The 13901-nt window shown below is 43.7% G+C and overlaps 1 protein-coding gene across 1 annotated transcript in view; it reads right to left on the bottom strand.

Annotated features, from left to right (window-relative positions):
• Positions 1-13901, bottom strand: part of bgnb (biglycan b) — a 39566-nt gene that overhangs the window by 10894 nt on the left and 14771 nt on the right. The window contains exons 2-3 of the mRNA XM_083768369.1: positions 12714-12994; positions 464-576 (exon numbers count right to left, since the gene is read on the bottom strand). Of these exons, the coding sequence (XP_083624495.1) occupies positions 464-576; positions 12714-12984 (384 nt within the window). The 5' untranslated portion in view covers positions 12985-12994. The remainder of the gene's footprint in view (positions 1-463; positions 577-12713; positions 12995-13901) is intronic.

The following is a 13901-nucleotide window of genomic DNA, read 5'->3' as shown; positions in this document are numbered from 1 at the left end:
AGAAGGGGATGTTGCCCCTCACTGGTGAAATTTCCGGGAGGAACAGCGGGGTCGAGGTGTGCACGTCGTTGTGCTTATAACCACGCCCCGCTTCTGCCTCTCACCAACTGCGGACTAGACCCTATACCTCTATGGACTAGACCGCGACGGAGGCCCACCGTCGCAAGCGAACTTGAGCCACATGAGACACCACCGAGCTCGCTAAAGCAAGTGAGTTGCCGAGTTGTCGAACGCTACAAGCTCTCAACGTACCGTCAATATGACAAGAGGTGCTATAAAGTAACAATGTCATTTAGGGCGGTGGTTCCCAAAGTGGGGCCCGGGGACCCCCAGATATGGTATATAAGCGGTTAAAACCTGGTTAAACTGGGCGTTTAGCAGATGTTTGAGACCCACAGATATGGTATATAAGTGGTTAAAACCTGGTTAAACTGGGTGTTTAGCAGAGGAGAGCATGTCTTACGTAGAGGTTAGCGAGGCCTTTGAAGTCGTTCTCTTTGATCTCGGTGATGCGGTTGTTCTGCAGGTCCAGGAACTTGGTGTCGGAAGGGATGTTGTCTGGAACCTCGGTCAGACCTGGAAACCAAGGAAAATAAAACAATAAGAATGCATCCGAAACCTTCAGCAATTGCCCAAAGAACTCTCTTCTCTGTGGCAAAATAGTAGAGGCAGACCTTCACACGAAGCATAATGGCAATCTCGTATAGAATTTACTTTATGAACTACTTACGCCAACATGAATGACAGTGACAATGACGAGAGTACAGTGTTGATTTTGTTAACTAAAACTATGACGAAAGATGTTGGTCGACTACCTTTCTCACTGACGAAAACAAAATAAAACTAAGCTATGATGACTAAATCTATGACTAAATATAATGTACAACTACACTAAAATGTTAGGAAGGGACTAGTGGAGAAGAGATCCAGTTTGTTTGGTTACCCTCGGGGTTCGTGCTCTGAAAATAGCAGATCTACAAGCTCACAACACGCTCACAAGCTTGTAGATCTGCTATAGGCCTATGCGTGCGTTTTAGCATTTACGACGCCATCAAGGCCCGCCAAAATATATTTTTTTACGACAAAATCAACTGTGCATAACTAGACTAAAACTAAAACATTTCAGATGACTAAAATATAACAAAACTAAAAATATACTAAAGAATATGACTAAAACAAAACAAAAATGTAATTGCTATATGACCTGAGGTCAGTTGATAGTTATGTTTCATATTTTATTTTATTTTACTGTATGTCAACTCTTGAGGACGTGGTGTGTTCCTGACTGTTCGTGTTCAGAGTCGGCAATCTGTGCTCAGCCTTCATTATTCCATTCATTACTACACTCACAACTTCCTTTGCCAACTTGGCAAATGATTGTCGCATTTGATCATTTTTCTTTGTTTGTTACTTGTTTTTGTTTTTGTTTGTGTGTTTGTTTTTGTTTTTGTTTGTTTGGGGGGGGGGGGCATTTCTAAGCCTTTACTGACAGCAGAGAGTGGAGAGAGACAAAAGAAATGTGGAGAGAGTAGCGGAATGACATCATTTATATTAAGGTGTCCAGCCGGCTAGAAATCAAACCAGGGATAATCGCTGATCAAGGGGTTTTTGGTGCCCGTGTGGATCGTGCACTAACCACTTTGCTATCGGGTGACACCCCAGTTCCTTGGTTTTGTTTGTTTCTTTGAGTGTTTGGAGGAATGTAGGGATTGAGCTATTTGTGTGTTTGTATATGTATGGTTTTGATGTTTGTGTTGTTTTAAAATGAAATTGTTGTCATATTGTGAACGGACGTCATGATGACCGTACGGTATTCATGCATGGTCAGTATAGTTATGTAGTTTACGGTCTAGGACACTGGTTCCCAAACACTGGGTCGGGACCCTTTTGTGGGTCCAGACACATTTGTATGTGTTTTCACATTTGTATTGTATTATTATTTCAAAACATTTTCAAAAAACATTCCCCCCCAAAACAAATCTGTTTTTCATGAAATAAAAAAACTAATTCAAAGATTTTTTTCCCCCAGTAATTTCAGGAAGTCAAATGAGGCTTGCAGATCTGCTATTTTCACTAGCTTGGGTCCTGGGCAGACATAACATTTCTCTTTTGGGTGACGGACTAAAAAGTTTGGGAACCACTTGGTCTAGGTCGGACATCTTAGTCACCAACTTGTCAAACCAACAGCTGTGTATTATTCTTAACCCTCCATCAGAACTGCCCAGGGATTAAAAGCAATCGCACGTTGCCACACACGCAAACGCTTGAAATAAGCACCCTCAGCCTGCTTTGTTGTTTTAGACATAGAAAAAAATGCCAAAGACAGAAGACACAACCATGGAGGTCCAGCACTGAGTGGTGGTGGAAAGTGATTGAAGTACATTTACGCATACTGTATTTAAGTATAATTTTGAGGTAGTTCTGATTCTCAATACCTCTCCACTATATCCAAAATATTGTACTTTTTACCCCACTACATATAGTATATTTGAAAACATTAGTTACTAGTTGCTTTGTACATTTTAATTATTATTTCAAAACATACAACCACTTATACGCTATACATTTCGGCCATTTGAAAATAGCCGATCTACAAGATCACAATGCGTCGCGATGCTTGTAGATCTGCTAGTTTTCAAAAGATGTTAAAACATTTGAAAACTTAAAAAGGGGACATTCTGCATAATTAATACGTATTTCTGCAGTGTTGATACTTTTACTTAAGAAAAACAAATGGAGAACTTTTTCCATCACTGTCCAATACTCAGATCAAAGGGAAGGAACCCGTGTATGGGGTATTACTGATGAGTCATAGACTTGGGAAGGTTGGGCAAATGGGCACACACGCACATGCACACCAAGGCCCCAGTGAGGCTCTCCAACGTTGAAGCACTCGGCCCTAGTGGTAAGAGGAGGGACTGCAGGCGGACCCGTGGAGTTATGACGAGGAAACCCCGTGCAGCTGGGGTTTAACGTTGAGCACGTTTGCAGTTCTGCAAATCGAAAAAATGAAAAGTAGACGGTTCTTCCGGGTGCTTCAAAACGCCACTGAGCAACTTCCATTTAAACGAATAGCGGGGGGGTGGGGCTATCGCTCCGGTTTAGTCTCTATCTCACACACACACACACACACACACACACACACGCACGCACGCACACACGCACGCACACACGCGCGCGCAATTGCCTCCCAACAGATGGGGACACCAGATGTTTCGCAGCTGGTTTTGGTTTGACTGAAGTCGCAAACGATGTCCCTTAAATGCCATTAACAGAATCACACATCAAATAAAACGGGCGTAGGAAGAACCCTAACACCATGTGTGCACGCACACACGCACGCGATTGGTTCAGGCTACGTCGCAACGCATTGGCCAATGCTCCATATAAGGACAGTTTGTCACAGGATATCGCTGTGGGAACACTTGCTCCTTGCCTGTGTAGATGAGGTGATAGAGCTATAAGTTACTGTACAGTGTGTGTTAATAGTGTATACCATATGTGTGTTATGTGTTAATATGTGGTGAAGTCACTATTCCCATTCAACTATGCATGGTTTACATAAAACACCTATGATAAAAACACTTTAATAACTTTTTATAACACATGTGGGGTTAATTAACACGTCACCAATGACATCAATGCTCTGGACTGTGTACTGTACGTAGGTCCATTTTGTTCCATATTGTCGCTGTCGGGCAGAAAGTGAAACCTTGTATGTGCATATTTAATTCTTCATCATACAAGCACAGGAGTTTGCATGTTCTCCCCGTGTCGCCTAGGGTAGGTACCCTCACAAAAAACATACAGTAATTCTGGTCTCTAAACTGCCTCCCCCTGGCCAGGAACTGGTTGGAATAACGTGTTCCTTCCACGTGCTATGTCCAAACGGAAACTCCACCCTGTCAGGTGAAAAGAAGCGGCCTGCTCACTCCTCATGCATTGAAGGAAGCATGAGGTCAGTCCGTTGCTCTCCCCAGGTTGGCAGAGGGAGTGTAGCGCCCAAGAAATGGGTTACAAAAATCGTGGGTCAAAAATGTACGGTAATAGGAAAAAAAGAGTGTCGTACAAATGCAGATCTGCAAGTTCATAACACGTTGCAATGTGAAACGTGAGCATGTAGATCTGCTATTTTCACTATTTTTTTCAAATCATAATAAAAGGGAACACTTTTGGTTTTGGACATACATACTGTACATGTATGAGGTTTGGTTTTGGACATACATACTGTACATGTATGAGGTTTGGTTTTGGACATACATACTGTACATGTATGAGGTTTGGTTTTGGACATACATACTGTACATGTATGAGGTTTGGTTTTGGACATACATACTGTACATGTATGAGGTTTCTAGTTTCCACCCGACAGCAATGATACTAAATCAACAATTAACCACTTGAACCCTATAGCTTCCTCTTATTCTTTTATATTTGTGATTATATTTAATTTATTGTGTTAGTTCTTGATGAATTGGATAGGACCCCAATGGAAACAAGACCGCAAGGATGGTGTAATCCTTTTAGACAAAGTGTTTGACTATACTAGTACTGTAATATTCAATCAATCAATCAATCAATTAATCTCCCCCTAATCACACAATGTGAGCTTGTAGGCTATTTTCAATTGGCCGAAATGGTTACCGTCTATATGGCTTGTAATGGTATCAAAATCTACACAGTAACTAGTAACTAAAGTTTTCAAATAAGTATAGTGTATTAAAAGTACTTCCTATAGTGGAGTAGAAGTAAAAGTAATGGAAATTTGAAATACTCAAATAAAGTACAAATACCTCAAATTGTACATAAGTACAGTACTTAAGTAGATTAACGTAGTTACTTTCCACCACTGAGCACCTGTTGCTCCAGCGAGCCACCGTTCCAGTAATGTGTCTGTCTGGAAAAATGAAACCAGCAGCAGCAGCAGCTCTCACTGGATGAAAACCCACTTGGTTATTAACATGACCACATCATGGGGCTGTGTGCTAAGATGTGGCCTGCAGGAACCAGACAGGCCAGGGTACAGTGAAGATGTGGCCTGGCTGCACGGACCAGACAGGCTGGGTACAGTGAACCCCCATGAGGGCAGGGCAGGGCAGGACACGATCCCCAGGGACCACAGCCATGATTCAACCCTGCCTGCGTGCCTGCCAGTCGCCCCCACGACATGGGACCTAGTCTTCCACTGACCATGTCTGACTCAAAGCTTTCTAGCCAGAGCTGTATATCTGAGACTTATGTTTAGATATTATGACTCTGCTTTGGCCGACCCACACCCTTCAATCCATGTCATCAGGCAGGATCAAACCCTTCAGCACCTCTCCCTGATGGTAGGCTCAACGCTCCACACGTCCCAGTCTCGTCTCCCTTCTGGCTCCCAAACCTATCCCTGATGTTAGGCTCACATCGCCACGTCGCTCACTTCTGATGTCACTCCCTGCCCCTGGTGCTGTGTGGCAGGGCCCTCATAGACTTGTCCAGTATCCTTCACCACAGCAGCAAAGATATCACCTTTGAATTGACGTGAAATGGGCTGCACTTTCTTTCTTTTCTTTTTTCATTAATATTGTATTAGAAGTTAGGCACAACATCAGTGTCATTTCACAACAGCGTGACTGCATATAAATCAATCTTAATCAGATTAGGTATACCGGTATATGTATTATGGAATGTCAACTTTCTATCAACAATCCAGGCTCATTTGTCTTGCCTACTTCCTTAAATGTTTTCATATTATACACATTAAAACAGAAAGTAAGAAGATCATTCGAATCGTCATTCGACATTCGCCGAAGAGTTGGTGTAGAGGAAAAAAGGAGGAGTCCTAGTATAGAACCCTGGGGTACTCCGGTCAGCGAAGGTGTATTATTACCTTACAGACACTACAAGCACTAATACCGCTTATGATTATTCAAAACACGGTGCAAGTGACCTGGAGGTACTGTACTGTAAATACCTTTCTCTCTGCAGTGAAAAATATTTACATTCCACACCTCTAGTCTTTAATATGCCAGAAACAAACCCTCACATTTGTGCCCCATACATCACACTTAACACCCACAGACTGGGCCAAAGCTTTCACCAATGCCCAGCATGAGAATCGAATCCTCTGAACGCAAACACCCCCCCCTCGCTTTCCTTTCCCCATCGCCGTAAAACCCCAAACCGCAACGATTCACTCACGTCTGCCCCCAAATCCCCATGTACTTACCGCCAGCTGACAAAACTAGCACCCCCTAAAACCCCGGTGCCCCCTAAATACCGCTCAACGCAAATACTCGACATCATGCGCGACGGGACGCACGCCGAAGCAAGACAGACGCCACATCCAGAATACATCTGTTCTAAATAAGCACTGACATCTCGCAAATTATACGCTTCCACATTTACCCGCCGTGGAAGTCTGGGACAGGAAACATAGAAGCAGCTTGTAAAATGATGATTCAACAAAACTTACAGTATTATGTCTAAAAACACAGACAGGGCTTATTAGCCACTTATAAAGGCAAATTTGATGCACTTTCAGAAATCTCCGAGAACTTCAGAGGAGGTTCGCTATAATGACATTCCTGAAATGGAGATGCCAGGCTGAAAGTAGTGTGAGTTACAGTGTATATAAATGTGAGGAATGCTTGTTACCATAAACACCATTGAATGATGTACATGCAGGCTATAGCTATACTGTACAACAGGGGTGGAAAGTACGTTTACTTATAAGTACTGTACTTTAGACGTATTTGTACTTTACTTGAGTATGTCAAAGTTTCTCTACTTTTACTTCTACTGCACTACATTTCAGAGGCAAATATTGTACTTTTACTGTATCACCTGTAGATGCAAAGTGATGCATATGCAATTATACAGTGTTATGGATGTACATTGAGACAAGAAGCCCTAAAACAATTAAAAGAAGAAAAAAAAGATAATTTATATTGTAAGTTAATGAGCAGTGTCTTAGGCTTTGTTGATACATAGACTGTCAAGAAACAGCTCTATAATTTAACCAAAAACCTGTAGGCAGGTTTTAAGAGTCTGACTTTGTGTGATCCTACGCATGAGCAGCACACAACATCTGTCTGTGCACTGTACGTACAGTACGTGCACCGATGGCCACGCCTTGTGTAAGATGCATATTTTAAAAGAATTCCATGATGCCAGCAGTCTGTTTGTGGGTGCATACAATCAACCCTTGATTATAGAAGGCCTAGAACGCTTCACATGAAGCAATAAATCTTCAAAATACCAAATCCTCCGCTCAGTCAGCAGACCTGCTGACTGAGCGAAGGAACAGAGGAACCCGGGCCTAAGTTTGCAGTGTGCAGAAGAGCTGATAATGATACCATTTATAATTTACAACTTATCATGTGTAACTTACTTACTGTATAAGTAAGTGCAAGATCGGAGTAAGTGGCATGAACACTATAGATAGCAGTGGGCGTGGTTTTCTAGACCCACTGAAAACTCTCCAATTAATTTTTACCACAGAGATTTACAAAAAAAATCCATGTCAATTATTCTAAGCCTAGAATCAAGCCATGCAGGATTCTGGTGAACCATGAATGATCATAAAACCTTTGATTCTGTAGAAAAAATTACATTTCAATATTTAATTATATGATATACTACATTTAATAAATACCCTTTGTTTAGTGTTTTTAAAAAAAAAATTTTCACAGAATCAAAGGTTTTATGGTCATGACTCACCAGGATCCTGGATGGCTTGATTCTAGACTTAAAGTAATGGATATAAATATTTGTGTAAATCTCTATAGAAAAAAATGAATGGGCAATTTTTCAGTGGCTCCAGAAAACCACGCCCAGTGCATATCCGAACGCACCCTTAATTATTTTCTTATCTAAGGCTGGGACCATTGATTTATGGGTATTTATAGATGATTCAGTGAATTCACTATTACAAATTTATTTGCATGTATAAATAACTACTAGATAAACGTCATGCACAGCGTTCATTTTTCTTCAGTTCGTCAAATTGGCAACAGGATATTAAACTGTTGAATATAATATTATTGAATATCATTTGTACGCGGATTTTCGGTTCAAATAAAACAATTTAAACTGATACTGTTTTCATAATTTGTGCCTGATTTATCGATTCTTCCAAATTGCTTATGACCCTCGGTGCTGCCGGAGGTCAGGATACCTCCATATCTGAACATCTACAGAGAACAGTTTGGCTCCTCGCCTCCATTCCTCCATCGCTTCATCCTCCTGCCACCCCTTAGATTCTCATGCCGGGCAATTTTGACAAAAATGTCCACCAAAAATCCAGCATGGTGATGACCCCTACCCCCTTTTTGAAACTAGCTCCTCACCACTCGTCCTACACACTTCCACTTGGTTTTAGCATAGATATATAAATAATAGAGATGGCACCGGAAATCCCCTCCCATCCACTTGCATTGCATTGCGTCTCTATTATTTATATATCTATGCTCAAACCGAGTGGAAGTGTGTATATAGACGAATTCAGAAACGGGTCCCATGGTCGCAGCTTACGCATTTCCTGTAGGCGGAGCCGAGATAGCTGCAGGGTAAACCTGCACCTCTTCTACTACAGTGAATGGATAGAGTGACTGATGTTAGTCTGCCTCAAACGTTACTCTTTTACCTGCTTTTTACTAACACTAACATTACAAAGATGCCCAGAACATCGGGATGAACCTGTGTAGTTTATGGCTGCTCAACAGTAGTGGCAACATTCCAAAAAATAATAATCGGAATGTCAAAATAACCACCGCGGTGGCTGAGACCAGAGCCATAGAGCAATGGTTGAGACGAAGCAGTGAAAGGTCCTGAAAGATACATAACGTCAGTCTTACCCAATACCCAATCTTTCTGTTTTATGAACACAGGGCTGCTGTACTTTATACCTAATACTAAGCATTTAAAGTATGCTTAGTTTTTCTCCGTTCCTCCTTCCCTTCATCCTCCTCCCTCCCCGATAACCGTTGTTGTCATTCCAAGAACAGCATGAAGCGAGTTCTCCTTAAGGCCAGCGAGGAAGTCACTAACCTTTCACCTCCACCCGATCGAAGTGTCTCTTCTTGCATTAGTTCCATTACCCTTCCATTCTCATCCATCTCTTTCTCCCTCTTGCCTTTTTCTCACCATCCATCTTTCTTTTACACTTATTTCAGCTCATTTTCTCCCCTTTCTCTTGTTTTCCTCCCCCCTCTCTCTCCCTCTCCCTCTTAGTCTTGCACCCTGTGTCCACACACAAAACCAAGTCAACAACGTCAAATTCCTCAAAGAGATGACTTTCTTTATCAAAATACACACCGGCGTGATCTGAGGAGGAATTCCACTGTTAGATAATGGACAAAGAGGGCCTTCGTTCTCTAGCAAGTAGCCACGTACACGCAAGGCTCAGCTTTAGTATTTCCAGCTCTACCTCCTCAATTATTTTATCCTTGCTGTCAGGTGAACAGACACAGACTGTCGGCATCACAGCGACAAGGGACAGCGGTATAAGGGGACTTGGAATTGGCAGAATTACTAAATTGGAAGAAAAAGGGAAAAAGGAACTATGGGATATGCCTATGATACACACACACACTCAAACACACACACACACACACACACACACACACACACACACACACACACACACACACACACACTCGAAACATAATGTGTCTCAGTGCTTGAGTCCAAACCATCCATAAATGTATAGAATATATGCCACACATGAACTTATTCACAGCAAACATTACTTCATATTACCGACATCGATAGTAAATCATGGATACAAAAGCACTATATTCATGTGTTTACTAACACATCAGACCTTTCCCGATTCATTTGTAAAGTATAAATGTCTGGAATCACTCAGCATTCAATCGTCTTTTAGTGATTTAACTCTCTGATTTACAGAGCTCATAGGATCATAGTTGATACAGGCATGCCGAAAAGCAAACCAATGAAGGCAGACAGAGAGGGTCATGATTAATGGGATACCATATTGATAGGTTCAGTTTGGTTGTCGGCACATGCCTTTACTGTGAAAATGTACTTCTATGAGTTTAGTATTGAGGGGGACACATAGTGCTCAGCTGACTGGAGGCATGCAAGCTTCCCTTGCAGACGTAGTCCTGTCCCCACACACACACCCACTCACACACACACACACACACACACACACAGGGGCGCAATAGGGTAGGGGACGGAGGGGTTTCGTCCCCTGCCAGCCTCACATTGGTCCCCCCCAGATGTGTTAGTGGGTCCCCCCTGGCTGGGGGGGTCCCCCCCTGGCTCCAAAGTTATCTTAGGAGTAATACTTTTGAAATCCTGCGTTCATAAACGCGATATATTTTGAAGCATATATTTGATCCACCCCTGTTTAAATCCCAAAATGGTTTGGCCCGTTCTCTCAACTTTCGGAAGTTGGGAGTTGTTACACCGCAATCAGTGACCCAATGTGCTTTGCACTCTGTAATGATTCTAATAATACAGGAACAGAATTCAATAGGACACCACTTTTGGTGTCACGCACCACTTTGGCACCGTCAGACGATCAATAGATGAATGGATTTACTTTATCCTTTTCATGTCAAGGACCCCCAAATGGACACGTATTAGCCTGCGGACCCCCCCCATTTGAAGAGAAGAGAAGGACCCCCATAAGAGAAGATTTATACAGCTCGGACGGACCCTATTTTAACCATTTCTAGCGGTGGGACTCCAATTGATAATCAATGTTAATTAAAAAAACTGAGAGCGTCCACATGACATGCCACAAACTATCATGTAGTTGTACCTCTGGGGGTCCCCGGACCCCACTTTGGGAATTATATTATTATTTTGGGGGATTTGGGGAAAGGAGGAGATCGACGCCGCTATTAACTGTCAAGACCAGGTAAGGCGCTGCAGGTTTTTCTTTCCTCTCGAGTTGCATGGGTTGAACTAAACTACATTAAAACATCCTCTCCTGAAAACCTCCCAGGTGTTGTACATTTTATAGGATAGGCCAGGGGTACTCAACTGGCGGACCGCGGTCCGCGACCGTTTTTTTTTTTTTTTAGTTAATAATATAAATAACATCTGATGGTACATTTCTCATGTGAAATTGCTGCAAAGGCCCCCAAAATGTCCCCCAAGGGCCCCCAAAATTCTGGCGCGCGCTATGCGCGCGCGCAGTGTGGCCTGCCAGGGCGTATAACTCCCGGCCTGATTTGGAGTTCCACTCCGGGCCTGCACTCTGCACCCCATTATTGGTTGGGTGGAAGGCGATCTGATTTGTATAAGCTTGGCTTGACCATACTAAACGGGCATAGAGCCCCGCTCTCCGATGGATGCCGCGCATGGGACCGGACCTCGGTCTTATTCAAAAAAATATTTGTGGACCTTCATCATTTCTAGTTGAGGACCCCTGGGATAGGCTAACTTACAGATCAGATGGTCAGTGAGTTTTGACCTGTTCGAGGCGCTGCTGATAATGTGGTTAAACTTTTACGTTTTGAGACAAATGGGGAGGAGGAGGAATCACAGCCAGGTAATTCATAATAATAATAATAACTGTGCCAAAACGCAGTTTTGTATGTACATTGAGTCACTGGAACAACCTCTCTGTAGTTCGACCCCAAACCCTAACCATAACCCCACGTTTGTGGTTAGACCCCCCCATCCCCCCCTCTCCTAGGGTGGTGGGGGGGACCGGGGGGACGGATTTTTCGGCTATATGTCCCCCCCTAGCGTTCGGTCCGTGTTGCGCCGCTGCACACACACACCCCCATACATACTGTTTGTGGGCTACAAACGGCCCCCAACACATAAGAGGAAGTATCATATTCACACACACAGATTCAATTGGCCAGTTCGAATGCGAGGTATAGATGAGAACAGTAATTGAGAAAACGAGGAACTAAAATAGGAACTGTTGACACACACTTACACAATCAGTTAGATATAGTCTATCAGTTTGATTGTGAAACAGTTGTCTCCACCAAAATGAAGAAGTTGGAAGCGGAAGCTGCAAGTGAAACTAATTCTAACAATAGTAGTTGCACCTATCAAAACTGAAAGTGCCATCAAACAGAAAAAATCTGATGACGTCATCAATATGGGTTAGGCCACGCCCCCATAGTGCCCTCGGGCTGAGAATGCTGAAAAACCACTTCCGGTCTTCAAATGAGGAAGTGCCACGCCCCCAAAAGTGTCTTAGGTTTGAGAATGCTGCCGAACCAGGGGTAGTAGCTCAAAAAGGTGTCTCTTACTACTACTATAATGGCTACGAATACCAGAACGCTCGCCTCAAAACACATTCGCCTCGGGCGTACACTACAGCCGGCGGAACTGCTCTGCCTGGTATTCCTAAGCGTAACCTCAGTAAACCTCAGCCTAAACGGTTAAACATACTGTAACCTTATTCCTAACCTTAACCTCTGCAAAACGGTGCCAAAACCTAACCCTATTCCTTAACTTAACCCCAGTAAAACGATGGCTACAGTATAACCCTAAACTTATATTTCTAACCTTTCTCAGTAAAACAAATAGAGAGAATACAAGAACCACCCCACAGAGCGGTCGGCGTGAGGTCAGCGGAAAACAATTAGGGTGAGTTTTAAGACGAGCATTCTGCCTACCATGTATAAATGCATGTAAATTTACTCACACACATGACATCACACACACACACACACACACACACACACACACACACACACACTCTCTCTCTCTCTCTCTCTCTCTCTCACCCAGGTCAGAGCACTGGACCACTCGTAGCTGGCAGTGGCAGCCGAAGGGGCACACGGGCACCCCAGGGCGGGGGGGCAGCGGCAGCTCCTCCGACACGGCCGAGCCTTCCTCCTCGTCGCGCATCATCAACGTCGTCGTCGGCCCGTCGGCGTCCATGCTGTCCATGGCGAAGTCCCAGAATCCTCTCTGCTCGAAGGGCAGCGCCGAGGCCGGGCCGGGCAGCAGCCGCGCCATGCAGAGCAACAGCAGGAGGCAGCAGTGAGGCAACATCTCAGAACGCCTTCATGGAGGGGGGGAAGGGGGGGCACAGGTTGGCATTAGTGTTGATTTACCACGAAAATGAAATAAAAACGAAATAAAAAACTAAGCTATATGATGAGACTAAAACTAAGGGTAAATCTTTTGACAATCGGTCGATGGACTCTTGAGAGTGTAAAATTAAACCAAATGGAGCCTTGTGTACACAATTAGAGAATGTAGATAAAGAAGAATTGTTATGGTATCAATACAGCATGGAATTGTGGACAAAATGTTATCCAACAAGACAAAATGAGAGGAGGAGAGGCTAAATCTCATGGTCCGTGCATGGCTCAAATGCCAAATAAATAATGGGCCTTGATATGAAAATTGGGGTTGAAAACCACTGGCCTACTGCAAAGATATGATACAGGTCTATTTGTATACTGTAAGTCCGTCAATCCATCCATCTTCTACCACTTATCCGGACTCCGGAGTCAGGTCGCGGAGGTAATCTCAGACTTCCCAAGTGGCCACATTAGCTACTTCAAACTGGGAGGCATATACAGTACATCCAGGCAACATGGAGATATAAACTGTATAACTATAATGCCCCCATCTGGTCCTCGGTCTGCCCCGTGGTCTCTCCATGCACCCAGCTGGATCACATGGAGGACCTCCCTGGGGAGACGCCCAGGAGGCTTCCGTCCGTACTGGGAGGACAGAGCTACCACAGCTGGCTCCTTTCCATGTTAAGTAGCAGCGGTTCTAATCCGAGTCCGTCGCGGACGGATGACTGAGCTCCACAGGAGCAGGGCCACATTCAACACAACGCCACTGGAATAAACGGTTTATCTTGGACGAAGCAAATGTCTGACTGAACCGAATTAAGCTACGGGGCGTGAGGAGGAGTGACGTAACGCAGCCTCGGAATAGAAACCAGAAACACC

The sequence above is a fragment of the Protomyctophum parallelum genome (genome assembly GCF_964188405.1).
Source record: "Protomyctophum parallelum genome assembly, chromosome: 7".
NCBI lineage: Eukaryota > Metazoa > Chordata > Actinopteri > Myctophiformes > Myctophidae > Protomyctophum > Protomyctophum parallelum.
This window is presented reverse-complemented; position numbering and strand designations above follow the sequence as displayed.